Below are 23249 nucleotides of genomic sequence, written 5' to 3'. Positions count from 1 at the left end.
TAGTGTTTTTGTAAACAACATAATCTTACCAGAAATTGAAATCCACAGAAGTTAGATCATCCGGGAGGGTTTCAAAGTGTCTGACCCTGTGCTCTCTGGCTAGCATGTCACTGGGAGTTGGGGAATGCTAAGGAATGGCAGGGGAAATCTCCAGAGGATGGCAAAGTCACTACACTCTTTCACTCTCATTGAAGTTTGTGAAATTCCTTTTCATTCACTCCTGATGTCATGCTGAGTCATAACAAAAACAAGCATTCTTTTCTGGGCCACATCTCTGGGGGCCCCCTAGCCTGTCTCCTGGTTATTGCTATGCTCACAGGCTTGGGGCCAGCACCATTCATCCTTCCCCCTGTTCTGCAGCAGACGGACTGCGTTCCTCTAATCCTTGTATTCTTTCTTCCCCATCGCTCTAAAACCCTTCTCAGAGAGGAACAGCTAGCTTTGGGGATAATGTAGCTTTAAGGAACTTTTGGCAGATGCGGATGTCCTAACATCTGGGCAGTGTTAACAGAATCCCGGAGGCCCCGGACAGACCAGGATCCATTCGTTCTAGGAATGTTAAAATAGACGTTTTTCCGACTGATGAGAGAAGCAGAGAAGGAAAAAGAGAAGTAGAAAGAGTACAGAAAATCATAAAACAGGTAAGATCTGCTGCTTAACATCTCCCGCCCTCCTCCCCTCCATGCACTGCCCTAGTTCACAACCATGGGGCTTGAGGAGTGGGGGATAAGAGACCCAGGACTTGGGCAACATGACTCGGGGTGGGAGGAATTTCTTTAGTGAAGCTGGATCCTATGCTGCTTTCCACTTGAACCTGACCCTGCACAGACACAAGTTTCCACTACCTTCCAGCCTGCCTGCAACAGAGAGATGACTGCCTCCGGTGAGTAGAGTTTTCAGTCTGAGATTGGGGAGGAGGTGAGCAGGGAAGCCTTCAGCGGAGCACAGGGTCTGGAAAGGAAAGCCCCTGTTCCAAAATCAAGGGGCTGCATGTGGAGAGGATCAAGGATTCACTGCTCTAGCTGTTCATTTTCCTGGCTCTCTCTTTAATCTCTTTATCATCCCCCTGTTCCCTCTTTCTACTTTTACCTCTTTCCTCCAGCACTGGTAGAATTTTTTTTTCCTTTCTAGCTTCCTTTCCACTTGCTCTCATGTTTTCTCTATCCTACTTCATTGCCACTCTCTAGACAAAATTTGAGGCCAAGTAACGATGAATTGGAAAATCAATCTTTGCCATTCTTGGACTTGTCATGCCCATTGGGGACTCTGGTCAGAATCTACCATCTTTTAGGTTCTCTGTTTCCGGGACTGACTCCTCCCCCAAGCATGGCATTTCATTGAAAGCCACTGGGTGAATGAGTGCTTGTTGAAGGGTCCAGCTGTCAGTTTATACCAATGGACAGTGAGTTTTAATACTGCCATTTATGAAGCATTTGCTGACCGGGAACCACAAAACTCTCATTCCATTACAGTGAAGGCTCTTGTAGCTTGCTCACCCTCCCTTCCTGTACCTTGGTAGGTTCTTCCCAACCTCGCTGACTTCCTGCTGGCGGGGCAGTGTAAACCACAAGGTTAAGCTGGACTTGGAAACCAGAAGCCACTACCAAACCGCTAAGCCTAAAAACCCAAAGCTAAGAACAGAGCCAGGGTATAGTTACTGCCTGTGAGAATGGAGACAGGAAACATCCACACCTGTCCAATAGGAAATTGGTGATAATCATACTCCCCTATGTACTAGGTAATAACTATTTTATAAAGTAGATACTGTTGTTACAGATGAGGAAATTGAGGCTCAGAGAAGTTAAGGACTTTATCAAAGGCTGCATAGCTAACAGGTACAGAATAGAATACACATTCAGAGTTGTGTGAGTCCAGAGTTCAAGTTCTATACAAACTAATTCTTCCCCAAGTACTAGTTGAATAGCTGAAACCATCAACTGCCAACCTATAGAGCTCAGGATTCCCTCTGGGTTTAAGAGGACTTTATATTTTGTTTTCCTGCTCTTAGTACCTCTGTGTCTTTCTCTATTACATGGACCATAGAAAATTTGCATCTGATCTCATCAGCGTCCATTGAGAATTGTTTTATGAGCTCCTCCTTCTGAGAGGAAAAGGAACCATCGATAGCAAATAGAGTCTTGTTATTTTATAAAGTAAATGATCCTTACAAGGGGGACAATATAACAGACATTCATTCATTCATTCATTCATTTAAAAATCTCTCTTTTTCCTTGCAGATCCCACATTTCTGCTTGCCTTGAAGTTCCTGATGGCTGATTTCTGAAAGTTATTTTTTTCTTTGCCCTGGTACTTCTGGCCACATACCTCTATTCCTATCTCCCTAACAAACCTTCTCCCTGCCTTTCGAGGATGGCAAGTCAACTAATTCAAAGAGTAGCTCTCTCCCTGCTGCTCTTCCTCATGCCAGCAGTGACACCAACATGGTATGCAGGTAAGTCCCAGGAGCTTTTGCCCATTGTTTCCAGGGAGGGCAGAGCCAAGACCGAGCTTTGAGGATGAAAGAGTTAGATTGCAATATGAGGCACTTAATTAGATACAGAGAAAACTTTTCTCAATATTAAAGATAGTTTAACATTGCAACTGGCTATCAAGAGAGTCTTTTAAGATAAACTATCAGATAGCTAAATGTGGGCTACACCAACATAAAAATGACAAGATCGGACACCATAGACTTTGAGACCATTGTCTCACCTGCTTCTAGACTTAGCTTCTCATAAATCATTTTACAGTATTAATTCCTTTATGAGTTAAATCTTAATTCCTTTGTCAAGACCACAAAAATAGGACTTGGGCCACATATGTCACTTGGAAAATATAAGGAAAGAAAATCTTTTCACGGAAAACAAGAATCCATCAAAGTTTCCCCTTCCTTCTCTCTCTCTCCCACCTCAGAACTTATCTACAGGGTGAGATATTTATAGCCCCCTTCTGTCAAAAATTATTAATGGCAACACAAGACATACAAGTCACATTCTCTTAAACAGGAATTCCCCAGTTTCTTCTGGCTCATTCCTTACTTCAGAGGGATGGAGATGGCTGAATTCCTGAATGTTTCTTTCTTTGCCCCTGGAGACACAGGGAACTGAAGAGAACAGATTCAGTGAGGAGAGGGAAAAGGGGAGGGGGAGGATAATGAGGTGGCAGACAGAGGTTTTTGATGGGGTCCAGCTGGCATTCCAATTGCTAAGAATATTCTGTGGCCTGCAGTGTCTGCCCTCATGGGGCGGGGGAGTCGGAGGGTGAGTAGGGAAAGGAGACAGACCCAACCAATGAAGTTAGGAAAATGTCCAAAGATGAGTAAATAACAAACTACTTCCATCACAGCCACAGTCATTGCAGCTAAAATTTTCCACATGCCCTTAGCTCCTGGTTGAGGCCTTTGGCAGCAGCTCTGTTTGTCTGGAACAGCTGCATCAAGCTTTCAAACAAATATGCAAACTTCATCCCCTCTCCAGCTTAAGTTGGCTTTATAGGGGTGAAGCACAAGGACTGACATTGAGATGAAGAAATTCAAGTAAAACCCTTGGGAGAGTACAAACTGGGGTTCAAGGAGCCCGAAGTCTCCAGAAGATAATATGTGTCCCTTTCCTCCTCAGCCTCCTCCTAGCTTCAGTTCAAGGACATAAGACCAAAATCCAGCCAAAGCCCACAGAACTAAGGTGTGGGTCGATTAGATGGCTCAAAGCCAGGTTTTGAACACCTATATAAAACCTCATGGGGTGCATAGGCCTTTACCTTTCCCAGGACAGGAGTCTGAGGTGTTGGTGTCTTGAGGACAGGGAACGTTTTGTTTCTTTTTACATTTGTATTCATCTGAGGCTCTGGAAGGGCTGTTTGCAAAGGTGGAACCTGCCACTTCTGTAAGACTTTCCAAGGTCACCACTCCTGAGCAGTGCAGGCTAGTGAGGTTTCTGGTAACCCTGCAGACCCACTCATTATGTCCCCTGATATCCTTAGGAGGCTATAGCATGGTATTTGGAAATTTTCCATTAATCCTTCCCTACATTGCTAGCTCAGCTGTCTAAACTCTCTCCATTTGCTCATTCATTCATTCAGTCAGTCATCCAACAAATATGTAGTGACCATTCTATGCATTCTGCACCCTCGCTAGCAGTTCTAGCCTTACCTTCAAATGGGAATGGCACAAAGAGAGCAACCAACTGTGAATTCTGGGCTAATTAGGAAAACCAGCAGGGGTTCGGGAGGGTTAAGAATATAAGTAAAGTGCAGAGTGGGTTTCAAAGTGTATATTAACATTTCTGTACAGTTCTGGAAGTCAGATTGTATTTGTCATCATAAGCCAAGCATGAGTGTGGATCTGAAAATAGCCGTCAGCTATTAGTTACATTTCCAACCACAGCTCTGTGAAGGGCAGGGGTTAGAGCGTCTGACTGTGCTATGGAAGTTGGAGGAGCGCAGTAACAGACCACAGAGTAACTGCTGCTCGGTCTAAAGGACCTAAGGGGCTGCCCTCTCCCCTCCCCCCAGGGCATGCCAACAGAACAATGTCAGGAAGGTGCCCCTTTAATGTCATTCCTAACCCTCATCTCAGTATCCTAGTATTTGCAAAAAATACCCAAAGACGGGCAAAGGAGGAAAACGGAAAGGTTTAAAGTGACCAAACCCACTCCCTTCGCAAGACAAACTTGGCTCCAGTCCACCTACCTCCGCACCCTGGTGGCAACTGTAATTATGGAATTGAGTTTTCCCCTCAGCTTTCCCACATCCCATCTAATTCTAGAATGATGTAAAATGATCGGTGGACTTGGAACACGTGCATGCGCGCGCACACACCCCCACACCCCCACACCCACACACCCCAGTAGGGAAGTTGGAATTCAAGAAAGATTTTGGATTTTTATCTGCTGGACATTGTACAAAGTTCTCTCCTACCTCCATCTGTAGTGGACTGTCTGACTTTGGTACTGAGGGGGGTCAAACAGCCCTGGGCTAGAATGCCCACTCTGCTCCTTACTAGCCAGGAGAACCTGGACTACTCTCACTCCTCTGGGCCTGTTTCCCGGTCTGTACGTTAGAGAGCAACAAGGGCACCTATCTTCACTGAGAGGTTAGGGTAAGGTCCCGAGGTAAATATGTAGCAGGTTGAACACAGCCCATGCTGCGTGCTGCTAGCGGTCCTTGCTGTTGTTGCTGTCATCCAGCCACAGGCCTCTGGCACTCCTGTGTGCTCCTCTGGGAAACAGAAGCTTGCTCCCTGCTGGAAATTTCTTCACAAGCCAGCTCTTCAGTCAGAGTGTGGGGACCAAATCCTTTAGGGAATCACACACATCTGGTCTCCTGTTTACAGGAGCTGTAAGGCTTTGAGGCCGATACTAAACTAAAACAGCTGACAAGAATTCCATGCCCCACAAAGAAACCTCCCATGTGGAAACAGGCAGAGAAAGGGAGATGAGGCCTTAGGAGAAATAAAGGGAAGCCAGAAGAACTGAAATGGGAAAAGAGAAAAAAAAAACCAATTAAAAAGGAAAGAAAAAAAATGAAGTCTTTCCTCTGGAATGCGGGTAACCAATGAGGACATGATTTCATAACGCAAACTTTCAATTTGATTCATTCCCTCCTTCATCAAGCTGCACTGGTTTCCCACCTCCTAACCCGCAGTCTGGGCCTGTGGGGAATGGAGAAACTTCATCATCCAGTGCTGTGTTCCACCCTTTACTGCAGGGGGCCCTGCGCCTCCCTCCCAGAGGAGAGGCAGGCTACCTTGTGGTCCTCGTGTTTACACAGCCCAAAGGGCTCCCGCACTAAACCCAGCCTTGCCAGGGAAGCACACCGGGTCCTGGAAATGGAGACTGGTCTTCTGATCGCAGCAGCGCTGGCCCCTCTATTCCCGTGCCTGCGACGGGGCTCCGGGAGGCAGGAAGGAGGGCTTCAAAAACCTCCACTCCGGAAAGGGCCAAGTTGTATTCCAATTAGTTTGTGTTCACGACTGATTTCCTGCCGTCTGCTGAAACACATTGTTCAGTTTCCCAGACAGCCACAGACCTGCCTCCACCAGGGACTGGGCCACTTATCCGGATGGGGGCAGCTTGTTTAGCAGCTTCCCGCTAAGGCTCCTGATTAGAGGAACCGGAAATTTCTCCAAAGCACTTTTCCTCTTTGTTCTCCAAACCAGGGCAAGCTGCTCAGGACATGAAAACTATTCTCATTCCCCCCTTACCTTTTGCATCCTCCTTTGCCTTCGCATGCTACCCCAGTGATGGCAACCAGGTGGCAGAAGGCTGATGCTCTGTGGGCAAGTGGGAGCTGAATTATTTCCCTCTGAGGACTGTGCGCAGGCCTGTCACCGGTGGGAAGACACCTACTCAGGCTCTGTTTTGTCCTCCTAACTGGGAAAATTGTCCATCCTCAAAACATGGTGACCAGTGACTCACCAAGGAAATAGGTCATGGAAAGTCCAGATTGACTGCACTGATGAAAGGTCAAGAAGTTTGATTTTTTTTTTTTTTTTTTTGCCTTTTCAGTGGACACTTCTAGCGCTACCAGGGAGCTCCCACCCCACCTCAACCATGAGCTCCATGTACCTGAAGTGTGAGCTTTGCCCACAATAATTCTGCTTTACAAGGCAGAATTTTCCCCTTAGGTCCCTACCCATGTCCTCAGGAAGGGACCAAGTTGGATAGGGGGAAGGTTGGAAAGGACTTGAGTGAGAAATCAGTGTATCATCTTGATATTGTCTTCTTCATTCCAGGTTCAGGCTACTATCCAGATGAAAGCTACAATGAAGTATATGTTGAAGAGGTTCCCAGGGCCCCTGCCCTAGACTACCGAGGTAATCCACACTGCTTTGCAGACTCAGGAAGAGTCTGTTCTGGCCTAAGGCCTAGGCATCCCCTAAAGCATCCTCATCCAGCTTAGCTCATATGTACCAAAACTGGTGCTCAGGGAATCAGGGACTGTGATTTCTAATCATGAACTTGCTTCCTGACTTGCTCTGAGACCTCACCTGTGTAGCACTAAGGTTGCCCACCTATTATTAACCATTAAGTATTGACTGCGTGCCAACCGTATGTGTAATTCTGTGCAAGATGAGCTTGTGGGTGAAACAAAATTTAAGTTAGGGTTTTGTCCCCTCAAAGAGCTTACATTCTGCAGATGCCAGGGGAGGTAAGAAGGTAATAGAATTAGCAGATGTAAGGAAAGGATGCGTGAAACTATGTGGTAGCAGTAAATGCAATAGGAGTGAAGAAAAAGAGGTCAGGGAAGGGGTCATGAAAGATGATATTGAGGTAGGTCTTGAATGATGGGTGGATTTTGAGAGCTGGAAAGGCAAGAGGAGGATGCTCAGCAAAAACAGATGGCCACGGGCATGGAGGTGAGAACCAACCTGTTATAGGAGGAAGCCAATCTGACTGGAGGAGATAGAATGTGGAGGATGTAGTAGAAAAAAAAAAAGTTGAATATAAAGAGTGAGACTAAATTAGGAAAGTCTCCATGATCTAGGAACCCTTCTAAGGAAGACTGAGAAGAGTGAAGAGCCATTCCTGCACTAAAAAGAAAATTAGACCAGGTAATATGTAATGGCCTTTCCCGTTCTAAGATTCTTTGTTTACGTACTTGGCAAGCCACACAGGAGAATTTAGCTGTTTTGCTAAGAGCTCTAAAGAGGGGAGTGACACGGTAAGTGGTAACTGCAGAATATTAGCCTCGTTATGTGTATAGAAAGCTCTAGAGTATGGGCTCTAGACAGGTAAAGCCTGAGCCAGGGAAACATTCCAGGGATCAGTTCAATGTTGGCTAGAGGTGACTGAGGGTAGTGGCAAAGAAATGGAGAGTAAGTAAGAACCCCTGAGATGTTTCAAAGATAGATATAGCAAGATATTTGCTGTACCAAGAACCTAAGAAAAAAAAAACAGGTATCTGAAAACATCCAGTCTGAATACCTGGGGGAATTGTAAGACCCCTGTCAGAAAGGCAAGGTTGGAAAAGAAAATTGCTTTGGTAAAGATGCCCTCTAGGCAGTGGGAAGATGGAGCTTTGTGAGTCATCAGCTTAGATGAATGACCTGTCTGAGGGAGCAGAGGACCAAGGTCAAAGCTTTAGAAGACATCCACATTTGTGAGCAGGAGAAGGTGAGCCAACGGGGAAAAATAAATAATGGTTGGCCATGTAGGAGGCCAGGGTAGTATCTATCATATTACAGAAGGCACCTGAGAAAAGAGCTTTAAGAAGGGGGAGGGATAAGACATCAAATAGTGCAAATATTGCAAAGTGACAAATTGACAGTAGAACAAACATTTTATTTGGCAGGAAGAAGGTAAATGGTGACCTTTGAGAAAAGTTTCAATAGAGAAATGACCGGAGTTTTGACTTCCTCTATGTGCCTTTTAGCTACCTTCTGCTCATCTTTGTCTCCCTGACCAATGGCCCACACCCACTCCCTCTCCAACTCAGCACCCACTGGCTTGTAAACACCCTCCAGCCTGTTTCTTACCCACCCAAAAATCCCCACGCTCAAACGACATCTCTCGAAGATTACGATCTTCTCCCAAGGCAAATCATTTGGCACTTTCTTGAGCTACAGCCTCCTCAGCCACTCAGCAAGCACATCTCTCTCTTTTTTTAACCACCCTTCCTTGGCCTCCATGACATTTCATTGTTCTTGTCATAGCGGAAGCCAAGAGAGAATGAGATGTTAATCTGAACTTGGAGTAACCCTGACCTCTCTCCTCCATCTGTAGCAGCTGCTGGATACTTCCATTTGAAAATGTCTACCACTAAATTCTTTTCTCTCCCCTGAGGAGGGCCCTACTAGCTTCCCTTTCCGCTACTGAAAATAGTACCATCATTCTCTTAAAAATTGTTCAATAGCTCCTTAATAGCCCCTTTTCCCATGGATAATGGCACTTACCCCCAGCTGGATTCTCTGACTCATGTTCCTCCCTAACAGAGTAGCCCGAACTAATGGCCTACCATGACCATTTTTAACAGAGTCTGGGTTTAGTGTAGCTGTCCAGTCTGGCAACTATGAGCTCTTCTCCCCACATGAAATTTATGGTTCAGCCAAATTAATAGAAGTCTCTGTTCCCTAACTGCTTTAGCCCACATTGAGCTTTCCCTCATCCATCTATTCATTCAATATTTATTATTGATTACCTACTATGTACCTCTTCTGGAATAGAAGCTTACTGTCTGGACCACTCATTTGCCATTCATTCTGTACTGTCACTTTGGTTTCTTTCCATTACCCTCAACAAAATACAAGGAACCATGTATGACATTTTTACTTACAGAAGTAAGTAAAAAGTATATGCCCAAGAAATGTTTACTAGCTGGTTAGCATCCTGGGAGCAGAAGTCACATTTTGGAGACTGTAAATGGGAGAAGTGGATAGGAAAGAGCAACAGAAGCTGAAGGTACTTTCAAGGGGTCTGGCAACCCTATGATTAATATCAACCTCCCTCGCTGGTTATTTTTAAAGCTAAAGCCCTTAGACAAATATAAGTCACATGGTGGCCTTTGGTCTTGGGGTCAAGTGTCTCACGGCTCTCTTTGGGATGTTTCCTCTACATAAAACTAATCAAGTGACAGCCATAAAATATTATGAAATCTTGCCATTTGTGACAACATGGATGGATATGGAGGGGAGTGTGCTAAGTGAAATAAGTCAGGAGAAAGACAAATACCAGATGATTTCATTCATTTGTGGAATACAAAAGAAAAAACAAGATAAACAAAAACAAACCCTGACAAGAGAATGGTGGTTCCCCCCAGAGGGGAAGGAGGGAGGAGAGATGGCAGAGGCAGCTGGTGGGTTGGTGGGAGATGGTGATCAGATATTTGGCAGTGGGCGTGGTGTGAAATGTACAGTTGCTGATACCTGAAACCTATACATTGTTGTAAACTAATGTTATCTCAATAATAATAATAATAACAAACCAAGATACAACCTTAACAAACAAATAATCCCAATCAAGTGAGGTTATCAGAGACTAGTGGGAGTGGGGACGGGGTGGCTGAGAAAAGTGCAATTTGAGCTCCCAGCCTCTCTTGAAAGGTCTTTTTGATCTCAGAATCAGCAGCTCTGCAACTATCCAGATGATCCAGACTTAAGATGATTCAACTAAAGACTGTTTGACTTTATGGTGGTATTCAGTGGAAACTGAAGTACCATACTCAAGCAAACACTGGCAAACACAGCTCCCACTCAGCATTTTTGACTTATGATTTTTTTCTTTTTTTTTAAGATTTATTTATTTATGCATACAGGCCAGAGGTGTGGGAGGTGAGAGGATCTTTGATTTTCAACTTAGGGTGGGTTTTTACCCCTTGGGGCATATCAGGACTTAACCCCATAGAAAGTCGAGGGAGAGCTGTCGTGCTTAAGAGGCTTTCTAACATTCAGAGATGACAGCAGTTTGTTGTTGAAGGAAGGTTGAGCTGGTGGCTCAAACCCAGATATCCATTTAGGGAATATAACCCCCAGGGTTAGAGAGTTTACATATTCAATTTCATTTGATTCTTAAAGCAGCCTTATGAAACAGGTTCATTATCCGTATTTGAAAGATCCAAGTCCCAAAACTCAGAGGAGGCAGAGCCAAAATCTCAAACCCAGGTCTATCTGACTCCAAAACCACACTCATGTCTCATCAAAACTTGTTATTTAAAAAAAAAAAAAAGGTTAAAGAGAAGAGAGCTCATTAGTAAAAAACCTGATCATTATTTGAAAGCAAACTACCTGTGTAATTTAGTGCCAATTTCAATTAATTTCAAAGTTTCTTTCATTCCATTATCCTAACTCCTAGCTTGGAGTCAGAAGCCCTTCTGAGACATGCCTGCAGGCCCCACAGATGACGCCAGCCCTGGGCACTGAGGTAACTCTGCCTGAGTTATCTTGAAGCAATCACAAAGCAGGCCCTTTCAACCCTGGGTCAGCAGGTCATGTTCTTTACCACCCCTAAGTAGAGATAGGTGAACAGCTGCACAGAGCAGAGACCATGGATCTGAATTCAAGTCCCAGCTCCCCCACCTTCCAGTTCTTTGACCCTGGACAAACACCCATTATGTGCCAGTCACAGTGCTGTGTGTTTTATAAATATTATTTCATTTGAATAAACTGCAGGTTTGCTATGGAGTAATATAGAAAGCTTTCTAGAACACATCATTAAGTTTATAAAAATAAAAGCATTGGTGGCTTTTTATACATTTGAATTTCAAACCACGTGGCTATATTCTCTATTCAAAAACATAGCAGCCCAACATGCTGCAGCAGCAGATACTGTGGTTAGAACAAACACCAGGGTTAGAGTCGGACAAAGGTTGCGTTCAAATCCCACTGTCCCCCATACTTGTTGAGGGACCCTGGGCAAGTTACTTCCTCTTCTGCAAAACAGAGAAGTAAAATAGGGAAGTAGCCACAATGCCTACCTATCACAGGGATGTTGGCAAACTATTGGAGGTGATGGGTATGAAGATGCAAATACCTAGCTTGGTGCTTGGCACTCAGTAGCTACTCATTAATGACTAACACATTTCCTGAGACATTTGCTCCAGGCAGTACAATATTTTACCACGTTCTTAGTTTCAGTTTCCCTGCAGCGCTCTTTGGGTTCAGTTGTTGAGTCAGTTATGGATCTCCATAACTATGCTGCGACCTCACCTGTATTGCTTCATCTCATCTGCACGAAAGGTATTGTCCTGTATCTCCTTCACTCCCATATCACATACTCACTATTTCCCCTGCTCTCCCAGTTGGCTCGATGTACCAAAAAAAGGAAATAAGGTCTGGAATGACTTGATGTTGAGGGCAATCAGGGGTTCCCACTTCCCTTTCTAACTGCTCGGAAGCCTGTGGTTAAATAGTCTAGAACTCTATGCTATCTGTGCTGTCATTGTCATTGGCTTAATAGCTCCTGGAGGCAGCCTCCTTCCTTCTGGAGATCTAAGCATGGTGACTATAGTGCCTAACACTACGCTGCATGCTTGCGGTTTGCTAGCGAGTACATCTTAAGTGCTCTCACTTAAAAGACAAAGTGGCTATGTGAGGTAGGTTAATGAACTGGATTGTGTGTGGTAATCATTTCACAATGTATACTTATATTTAACATTAGGTGGTACAACTTCACTATATACAATTTTATTCAATATATCTCAATAAAATTGAGGGGAGGGAGAAAATTGGGAAAGTGCTTTTGCTCTTTTCTACCCTTCCAACATGTTTTCTGCCAGGAGTCTGCCGGAACAGCACATTTGAACTTACTTACAATAGCGAGACCTTCTCTTCTGTCTTGGCTTTTATCCTGTGCTTTATATTTCCCTTTATCATACGGGTTTGTCCTGTCCATTCCAATCTGATGTATAGAAGGACAATCTGACGGGAATGATTACTGAGATCTCAGCCTCCCACGTCAAGTCCTTGTGATGTGCGTCGTTACCATACCATCACCAGCTCTGCAACTGCAGAGCTTAAAAGATATTCTGTTATTTGGAGGTGGTGTCTCCAGATGGCAGCTGTGCATCACAGGTACGGGCTCAACGATACCGGAAGCCACAAGTGTTTGGTGCTTGAAGGATACTTTTTCACTGTCAACTGGCCTCTGTTTCCAGCTGCCCTCAAGCTGAGACTCTACCCTTTTTTTGTTCCTTTAGTTCCTGCTATGCTCTTTATCAAAGCCCCTCTTTTTATGTCTCCTCAGATTTGGGAACTGAATGAACTCACGTGGGACTCTCGCCTTCCCAACTGCAGGCTAACAGATCTGTGTCATCTTGTGTAGGCCTTAGCAGGTGGCCCTCTACCTGCTCATACGTGTACTTAAAAATCTGAACAAGCTGAGAGTGATTTATTTCATATAGCCAACGAGGCATGTTTATGACACCTTTATGATTTAACAGCCCTATAACCATTTGTGCTCAGCAATCAAAGGGGATTGGACTTTCATTCCTAAGCAGCCTTCTTTGATGTTGCATTCCCATTCCCTTCCTCTCCCAATTTTACATTTTGTGTTATTTTTTATATTGTTTTAAATTTATATGCCACAAAATTCACTTTTTTTTTTTTTTTGGTGTCAAGTTCTATGGGTTTTGACAAACTCAAAGTCCAGTAACCACCACCATAGTCCCAAACAGTCCCATCACCTCAAAAACTTGCCCAGGGCTGCCCCTTTGAGGTCTTCTCCACCTCTACTCCTGATCCCTGCCAAACACTGACCTATCCCTATCTTTTTGCCTTCTCCAGAATGCGTGCAAATGGAATCACACAGCATGCAGCCTTTAGTGTCCAGTTTGTTTCACTTCACAATCTGTATTGGGGATTCATCCACGTTGGTGCATGCATTAGCACTTCATCTTTTGTGTGGATAAACCAGTTTACCCAGGCACCCATAGAAGGATATTGAGCAGCTTACAATTTTTGGCAATTATGAAGAGACACTTTAACCATGTGTGTACAGGATTATGAGTGAACACGAGTTTTCGTTTCATTTGGGTAAATAGCTAAAGCGAGACTACAAAGTGGCAGTGTGTATTTACTTTATAAGAAATGGCAAAAGCGGGCCTCCCCGGTGGCGCAGCGGTTGAGCGCTGGGTTGCAAAGCTGCCTGCAGCCTCTGCAGCACCGGTTCGATCCCCGGCTGCTTCCCGGCCACCGGAGGAGGGTCCCACATGGCGCGCAGACCTCTCCTGCCGCCCGCTGCTCCCCTCAGCAGTGTACTTCGGTCCTTCTGCCTGCTCTGCTCCCCGCTCTGGCTCTGGTGAATTCTCTCGCCCTCCCGTGCTTCTGACTGTACCCAATGCTTATGTAAGTAAGTAAGTAAGTAAATAAATAAATAAATAAATAAATAAATAAATAAATAAGGCAAAAGGATTTTCCAAAGTGACTATCATTTTGTTTTTCGCCCAGCAATGTATGAGAGTTCTAGTTACTCCTCCTTCCCAATGCTAAGTATTGCCAGTTTGTTTTTAAATTTGCTCGTCCTAATGGGTGTATAATGGCATGTTCTTGTAGTTTTAATTTGCATTTCTCTAGTGAGGCTGACCATCTTTTCACATGCTTACTTGTCACCAGTATAGCCTGTTCAGTGACATGTCTATTCATGTCTTTTGCCCATGTTTTAACTGAATTGTTTGCCTTTTTATTGCTGAGTTTGTGAGTTCGTTACGTATTCCAGATACTAGTCCTTTGTCATATATGTGGTTTGTAAGTATTTTCTCCCCATCTATGGTTTGTCTTTCATTTATTAGCAGTACTTTTCACAGAGCAAATGATTTTCATTTTGCCAAGGTTCAATTTATTAATTTTTTTCTTTTATGAATTGTGTTTTTGATGGCGTGTCTAAGACCTGTTTGCCTAACTCTGGAGCCTAGATTTTTTTCCCCTAGGTGTTTTTTTTTTCCCTACAAGTTCTATCATTTTACTTTTTACACTTAGGTCCATGATCCATTTTAATTGTTCTGCAAGATTGGGCTTAGGTTGACGTTATTTTTCTTTTTCCTTTCTTTTGTTCTTTTTTTTTTTTGGGGGGGAACCTTTGCCAAAAATCTCAGCATATGTGTGTGGGTCCATTTCTGGATCTTCTGATCTGTCCCACTGATCTATGTGCCTTTTCACGAATACCACACTGTCTTGATTACTGTTTCTATCTTGATTACTCTATTTCCTTTTTTTCTGTTGCTACAGTTCCCCGATGGTGTTATACGCTAAATATCCAGGATGGAGAAGCCACATGCTATTCACCGAGGGGAGGAAATTATCATAGCAGCCTGGGCACTCGCTGTGAGCTCTCCTGTGACCGGGGCTTTCGACTGATTGGACGGAGGTCGGTGCAGTGTCTGCCAAACCGCCGTTGGTCTGGAACTTCCTACTGCAGACGTAAGTGGTGCGTGTGCACGCATACGCTGAGGTGTGAGTCCAAGAGAAGCCAGCCAACTGGCCGGCCACCAGGGGTATATACCTGGAGGTGTTACTATATCCTCTGTCAAGTACAAATCGAGAACTTTCCACAGACTCCCCAAAGGGCCTTTCTCCTTCCTAACAGCTAGCTCATTTTTCCTCTCATCGTGGTTATTACCCAAACAGCATGGACATGGAAGTTAAAACCAGTCCTTCTGGTTCAGGGGTCCAGGTGTACATAGGCTATGTGTTAGGCCTGGGCCTTCCTCTGGAGCTCTTGAGCATATGTGGTCTCAGCCTCTTCCCCGCTTGTGGTGAATTGCTGTGCTTCCTAACCTAAGGCCTTGGAAGGCCTTGGTGATGACACTATGAGATGTCTCCTTTCTTCATATTCTTCTGAAAGTCAAGAAGAATCCCTAAGGCTAGAATATGGGATGCTAATATTGACACATTCCAAGTAATGTCCTTCTCAGCTCCCCAATCCCTACATTGAGTTCAAGTTCTATGCCCCATCCCTTCTAGTATCTGAGCTTTTCTGTCCATTTGGCCATTCCTGAATGCCATTTGTAGGAAAGCCCTGTATGGGTCACTTCAAGACTTTCCTAACTTCCTCAAATATCCCCAGGTTGCTTATAGACTAATGGGGGAGAGACACAAACATGTGCACATGAATATAGTGTAACTGGATCAGAGGGGTGAACATTCAAAGAGGGGATGGTCAGAGAAGACAGGGTGGAGGACAAGAAAGGCTCGATAGCCAGAGAGAAGGAAGTCACCGCATCCCTCAGGTGACCGTAATTCATTGGACACTTAGATCCCACCGTTCCTAAAGTGAATTTGAATTGCCCTTACAAAATTAAAATAATATGTCTATAAATGTAAAATGAACATGAAACCTGTTGAAAGAATGGAGATGTCCTTATTTCCAGGTGCCTAGAATTAGTTGCATTTGAGCACCGAATCTGGCTTTGTCCTTTGTCATAAAAGACAAAAGTGTGAGCACTTTGGATCTATTATTTTCACTGTCACTTAATACTAAGAAAATAAATTCATCTGAAAAGACAAACCTTCTTCTTGGCCTTGATTTCAAGGAGGTCATTTTTTAATAGGTCTTTGCATAAAGGATACTAGAAAACAGGGAAGGTAGTAATCTTCAAATCTGGTTTGGCCAAGAAGCAAAACAAACATAGTTTATATAGCTTTATTCAAAGCTCCCATAACTGAACTTAGGCAGGGTTAGAACTTAGACAACCTAAAGAAATGTATGGTTTGCCTGTTCCTCTCAAGTATCTCAGATGAGATTTTGGCACAAGCTCACCATCAATTCATCAGAGCAGTGCCTGCGTGTGGCACACGTGGCATCTAAAAGCACATGGATTCCTCTTGAATCAAGTAGCACCAAAGCTGGCCCTCCAGGCACTGGCCTGACTAGTATTCTCACCTGGCTGGAGGGCCAGCCTTCCTCATAAGTAATTGCACTTCAGCTGAGGAGTGCTGTGGTAACACCAAAACTATACTCAAGAAGAAGCTTTCAATTTGTTCAAGGGCATCTAACATTTAAGAAACAAGAGACAAAAAGTAACAGCTGCTGAGGTCCTATGGTTTACATAAACCTGGCCCCAGAGGCTTTTAGGTATTCTCCTTTAATCTGCACAAAGATCCTCTGAATTATTCACATTTTACTGATGAAAATACTGCGACTCAGACAGAGAAGGTAACTTGCTCAAGTACCAGAGCCAGTGAGAGGTGAGGCTGGGGCGCTATCTCAGGTCTAATTCCTGAATCTATACACTTGGCTGAGTAATTGAGTTATTTGAGACCCCTCCCCCTGCCACAGACCAATAATACTGCACTTTATAATACAGAAATAAAAAGGCACTTAGGAAAAGAAAACAATTAGGCACAAAAATGTGAGGGCAGTTTGGGGTCGGGTTTTCTCTGCTGGCTGTGTTCTGGTTCTCCCTGTGCTAGATGCCCAGGCATCCCCTCCAAATAGTCCTGCCGGCCACTGAGCTTGCCATTTGGTTCTCTCTTAGAGGTGAGATGCCACGCACTGCCACTCATCATTAGTGGCACCTACACTTGCACAAATGGGGTGCTTCTTGACTCCCGCTGTGACTACAGTTGTTCCAGTGGCTACCACTTGGAAGGTGACCGCAGCCGCATCTGCATGGACGATGGACGATGGAGTGGAGGCGAGCCTGCGTGCGTAGGTAAATGCTGGTTGCTACCATTCATCCTGCTGCAAAAAGCCACCCTGTCACTATGTCCACAAAGGATGCGCATTTCTCCCCACAGAAGGCATCCCTGCTCTCTGTGAGGGTGGCACTCCACGCACGTGCTCAGCAAAGTGATTACTCCCCTGGCCTCAGGCCTCCTTCCCCAGTTTCACTGAGCATCTTGAACAGAGAGCTCATCTTTTACCTCCCCAGTGGTGTGGTAGTGCTTCTGTGGGTCCCCTCCAAGAAAGGCAGGGGGCTCATCAGTTAGCACTTGATTTCTGACCTCGACAGACATAGATCCCCCCAAGATCCGATGCCCCCACTCACGTGAGAAGATGGCAGAGCCCGAGAAACTGACGGCTCGAGTATACTGGGACCCGCCCTTGGTGAAAGATTCTGCTGATGGTACCATCACCAGGTGAGCTGGAAGAACAATGCCCCATATGCCTCCCAGCAGCTACTTGAGGGCTCGCAGGCCGCCCTTCCTGAATTGAGGGCAGTGATGATGGATCCCAGACCCCGATACTAAGGGCTTCTTTCCTCAGTGACGCTTGTACCCTGTCCCATGCAGAGTGACACTTCGGGGCCCTGAGCCTGGCTCTCAATTTCCCGAAGGAGAACATGTGATTCGTTACACTGCCTATGACCAAGCCTACAACCGGGCCAGCTGCAAGTTCATCGTGAAAGTACAAGGTCAGAGGGAAGTCTTCCATTGCCACATTGCTTATTATTCTTGCTGTCTCCTGACCTTCGAGATGCCCACCACAACCCTCTTGTCTGGGTTGCCTGAAACAGACACCTCATTTATATTGGGAGAGGGAAAAAACAAGTGCACTAAAGAGGGTCATTCAGGAAGCCTGCAGGGCATGTGCATACACGTTTCTAATCCCTGACTCCCCAACTAGGCCTTCTCATTCTCTCAAATCTGGATAAAATTAACAAAGATTCTCTGTGTTTGTTTCTTTTTCTTGACCTTTAAACTACTGAGCCTGTTCGGTCTTCATTCTCATTCTTTCTCGTCCACTGAAATTGGTGGCCTTAGCTGTTTGATTCTTCCTCCCTCTTCCATATTGTCTGGCGTCACTCATGATAAAAATAATTTATGCTCATTGATGAACATATGGGGAATAAATATTCAAAGGGAACAAGATCTGTTACCTCATTGGTCCAGAGGCAATTGCTGTTAATCTTTTGGGATTTTCCTTTCAATTTTTTTCCTACACACACTTCAAAAAATATGTAGGAGATATCATACTATATATCCAATATTAGATCACCATTTTTCATTTCTTGTGATAACCGAAGTATTTTCCTCTGGTTCTTTAGGAAATCCTTGGAAATATTTTTCACAACAGTATAATAATCTCTTTCTAAAAAATATAACACCTCTGCTGATGGATATTTAAGCCTCCTCTGATTCATTTTTGCTACTTAAAGTGATTTAATAAAGTGGGCATATTTATGCAGGGTATTTGCAAAGTCTGAGAACAAGAACGGCAATATACATACATATTACAGTTATAGATATATAAGTATATATAACAGATAGTGTTTCCATGACAATACAGAAACTTGCTTGTGCTTCCACCCTTTATGAACACCTTTATCTGCATTTCAGATTTAATTTCTTAAGAGGAAAATTCTGGCTCTCTCCTGGCCATTGGAAACAGAGAAGCCATTCATTGTGATTGCCCATGGCCTTCTGGTTTAGAAACCTCAGCCTGGGCACCCTTTGAGCCTTGTTTTTTTTTGTCTTAAGAGAGACACCAGAGCACCTAACTTGAACTCCTCCCTGACAGTGAGACGCTGCCCAACTCTGAAACCACCACAGCATGGTTACCTTACCTGCACCTCAGCTGGGGACAACTATGGTGCCACCTGTGAATACCACTGTGATGGCGGTTATGAGCGCCAAGGGACCCCCTCCCGGGTCTGCCAGTCCAGCTGCCAGTGGTCAGGATCACCACCCACCTGTACTCGTGAGTAAAACCAGGGGCTGGCGGGAGTGGCCATGTTGCATATGGCACGAGGGTCCAATAGCAATGAGTGTGACACGGGAATGAGAATCTGAGATGCGTTGATTTTAAGGACCAGTGTTTCCCTCTAGAATATCCCTACTCCAGGAAGAAGGGTTTAAGATCTGCAAGTGATCTTTCCGGATCTCCCCAAGGAATGGGAGAAACAACCAAAGAGCCTCAACCTGACAAACTAGAACTCCTGAAGATGTTTTAAGCTCCCTGTACTGAGAGGAAAGAGAAGGCAATCCTCTGACTGGCCATCTGCTTTTGCTCTAGCTATGAAGATTAATGTCAATGTCAACTCGGCTGCTGGTCTTCTGGATCAGTTCTATGAGAAACGGAGACTTCTCATCATCTCAGCCCCCGATCCTTCCAACCGCTACTATAAAATGCAGATCTCTATGCTCCAGGTGAGGCGCCTAGTCAGGGATCAGCCCCGACCCCATTCCTCACACCCCCTTAGTTTCCCTAGTCAAAGAACTGCTCTCTGCAGCACAAACCCTTTTTCAAACTTTCCGTGGATAGCATTTGATCAATTTCACTGTAGACAAATTTAGCACATTTTTAAAGCTGTTTTGATTTTTATCGAAAAGGCAGCAAGGCCACTGGAATGGTGCATGTCCCTCGCAGTGGGCTTGGTGAAGAATGGGAAGGGTGTGGGGCAAGCACTCTGGAGAAACCTGTAAGATGGCTATGATCACATAGAAATGTTGGGAGTCAACTACACTTTCAAAGAATAAAAGCAAAAACAAACGCCTAGACGAAAGGTGTTGCACAAATAGCAGATAAGTGAGTCTGTGCTTTGTGTATAAGCATTTGATTCTCACAACAATCCTTTTGAGGTAGAGACTGTTACTATCCCTCATTTTATAGGTAAGGAAACTGAGGCATAGATGGGTTAATGATTGCTAGCTCAAGACTGCTAGCTCATAAGAGGCCAAGCTGGGATTGAACCCAGGCAGTCTGACTCCAGGGCGTCGTCTTGGACTGCTCCCAGAAGCAGAAGAGAAGGACAAGCATTGTGATATTTCAAAGTAAAATGAGGGGGTCACATGACAATTTTTAGCACAGTTTAAGATGCCTAGCCAAAGGCACCAGTGGGGGAAAAGGGAGAGAGGACAGAATAGGTGTGACCACTGCAACTTGCAAAAAAAAAAAATACTAGTTTCTTGGACAGAACTGTGTGCCGATGTGACTAACAGAACCAGCTCAGATGAGCTGCAGGGGCCTGGATACCCAGGTAAGGGAAGAAATGATTTATGGGTTTCTATAGGTTGATAGGTTGATTCTTACAAGTTGCCAGGTCAATACTCATGAGCTGTTGGGACAGCTCATGGCGGAAGCAGTTTTATAAAAGGATGGCCCTGAGTGTCTAGACCATAAAGGACCTAGTTCCTCCAGGGATCCAAAATAGAAAGACAAAGGTGGTAACTCAGCTTGAACAGGAAGCAAGAACAGGAATAGGAACCGGCCAGTAGATACAAGGTGAGGGTCACTACTAGAAGAGTAGCCCAAAGCTACTGGCTACTTCTGTAACCTGGCCCCGGGTCTCTGGCACAAGGCGCCCCTGCAGGACAAGGCAAGGCAAAGAGCCAGGGCTGGGTTTAGAGTGTCCGGTGGCCCAGTGTGAGGAAAGCAACAATGGTTAATTAAAAGACCACTGGGCACCATTCTAGAGAAGTTCTAGAGACTGAAAGAAGAACCTGGTCATGCTGCATAGTGGGGAGCAACACATACTTGGGAGGCAATTTCAGCCCTCAGTTTGATTCAGGACTCAGCAACTTATTGTTGCCATGGAAACTTGGGCAAGATTTTTACCCTACAGAGTAAGATTAATACCACCTACCTTGTTAGGGTTGTTGTGAGGATTAAATTTGATTACTCCTGCAAAGCATTAGGTATGTGTTCAATAAACAATACCCATTCTTATGACATCACAATAGCCATCCTTTCAGAACCTGTGCAGTTTAAAACCTATGCGAAACTAAACGATGAGAGATGATATTCCTGCTGAAATTGAGCAATGACATTTCTCTTTTCTACCCCACCTACTAACCGTTTTCATATGCTTCCTCAGATTAAGAGAAATACTGTTAGGGCAAGTGCTTTGGGAATGACAGAGTAAAAGTCTGAAGGTCCCACTGGTGTGGTGGATGGGGGAGAAGCCCCTCCTTTGCCACACTGCCTCATGTGGTCCCAGGGGGCATCAGCTAAAGAGCCTTAGGTGTGAGTGAGGGGGCCTAGGCCGTCAAGCATTCTCTCCCCCTCCCAGCAATCCACCTGTGGACTGGACCTGCGGCACGTGACCATCATCGAGCTTGTGGGGCAGCCACCTCAGGAGGTGGGGCGCATCCGGGAGCACCAGCTGTCAGCCAACATCATCGAGGAGCTCAGGTTCAGGCGTGGGGGCTGCAGGGAAGGGGCAGACAGGACGCTGGCAACAGAAGGTTGTGGGGGAATCCGCAGACACTCCTGTCTCAGGGCACTCCTTATGTTTGAACTCTTAGGTAAGAGCAGACAGGGGCGGGGCATCAGAACCCAGTGGGGCGGAGCTTAAAATTCAGATGACCAGGCCCCACCCAGAATCTCCTCAGGAATATGTTTTTTTAAGGCCTGTCAAGTGACACTGAAGCACAACCAGGGCTGAGACACAATTACACTCAAACATTACTCAGAGAGCCCTCTGACCCTGTGGCCTCATGAACTTATCTCTTTGCCCTCAGTCCCCAGTGGAGCAAAAGTCATCTTAAACGCCGAAATGTGACGTGCACACATCTGCCCCTGGTAGGAAAAAAAAAAAAGGACTATAGGTGACAGTTGGTAGCAGCTGACTTTTCTTATCTATTCAGTATCAACCTTTCAATACCTCCACATATACTAACGGCCAATAAAGGCGCTGCTGCTCCTATTCTAGAAACAGTAACTGCTTCTAGGGCTCAGATTCAGTGGGGATGGAAAGATTCTGCCCCAGGCAGAGACTGGGAAACACTCAGAGAGGAGACTGCACCTTGCAGCTATAGCTAGAAGAGCCAACCCTCGACACGGAGCAAGCTCAGGGATGCCACGTGTAATTGTGCAGCGATGCCCAGCCCAGCTCCGGAAGACATTAGTCATATCACAGCAGATGTTACCGGTGCTCCCCAGAGTGACTCTCTGTGACCTGCAGAGTGACAGGCGCTGGCTCCGCTTAGGGGGCCTACAGTGGAAGTGCAGCCTAGAAAGAGCAAATTGCTCCATTTGGGGTAAGGAAGGGAGAAGTCCGCAGAGCTACATGCTTGGGGCAGGAAAATAAGGCTTTTGGCAGAGAAAAACAATAGGATGAGTAGAGAAAATGGGGACAAGGGCCCAGGGGGAGTGGGAACTAGTCCAACAGCAGAGCCTTGAAGAGACACTAGAGCCTGGAGGGAGGGAGCCCAAATAAGGCCTCATGCATCTCTGGCCTCCTCTCTCTAGGCAATTTCAGCGCCTCACTCGTTCCTACTTCAACATGGTGTTGATTGACAAGCAGGGAATTGACCGGGAACGCTACAGGGAACCTGTCACCCCTGAGGAAATCTTCACATTCATTGATGACTACCTACTGAGTAATCAGGAGCTGGCCCAGCGCCGGGAGCAAAGGGACGTGTGCGAGTGAACTTGAACTAGGGCATGACTGAAATCGTGAGAAAAGTTTCTTGGTTAGCTGAAACTGGGGTAGGTTTCCCATAAGGGACAAGACTCTGAGGTGGGTGAGGTTTACCAGTCCGGGGACATTTCCAGGCATCCTATTAAGGCTGTGTAATGTCTTGGCTAAACAAGTCTCTGCTTTAGGTAGCACTGGAGGAGCATAAGAAGCTGGGAGGGACTGAGGGCAGGCCCTGGGCAGTGGGTTTGGGTAGGAGGTCTTTGTTTTCTATGCTGTGCCTCTATCCAGTTCTCTAAAATTTTCGAGATATATATAATGGACCCCTTTATCCACAAGACACAGGGTCCAAGACCCCCAGTGGATGCCTGAGGCTGTGGATACTACCTAACCCTATATACTATGTTTTTTCCTATATGTATATCCCTAAGATAAACTTTAATTTATAAGCCAGGCACAGGAAGAGATAATAGTAAAGTGAAACAATTTTAACAATATACTGTAATAAAAATTTTGTGAAT

General features: G+C 45.1%; 1 protein-coding gene across 1 annotated transcript; it reads left to right on the top strand.

Annotated features, from left to right (window-relative positions):
• The first annotated feature begins 303 nt into the window (after window positions 1-303).
• On the top strand, window positions 304-23249 carry SRPX2 (sushi repeat containing protein X-linked 2). Its single transcript, XM_037512212.2, has 11 exons — window positions 304-641; window positions 2238-2452; window positions 6731-6811; window positions 14654-14845; window positions 16903-17079; window positions 17380-17506; window positions 17660-17781; window positions 18888-19067; window positions 19383-19516; window positions 21379-21500; window positions 22560-23249. The coding sequence occupies exons 2-11, from the start codon at window positions 2371-2373 to the stop codon at window positions 22738-22740; spliced, it is 1398 nt and encodes a 465-aa protein (XP_037368109.1). The 5' UTR covers window positions 304-641; window positions 2238-2370; the 3' UTR covers window positions 22741-23249.

The sequence above is a fragment of the Talpa occidentalis genome, unplaced genomic scaffold (genome assembly GCF_014898055.3).
Source record: "Talpa occidentalis isolate TD23 unplaced genomic scaffold, MPIMG_talOcc4v2.1 talOcc4.15, whole genome shotgun sequence".
Classification (NCBI taxonomy): Eukaryota; Metazoa; Chordata; class Mammalia; order Eulipotyphla; family Talpidae; genus Talpa; species Talpa occidentalis.
Note: the sequence above shows the minus strand (reverse complement) of the source record. Positions and strands in the feature narration are given on the sequence as shown.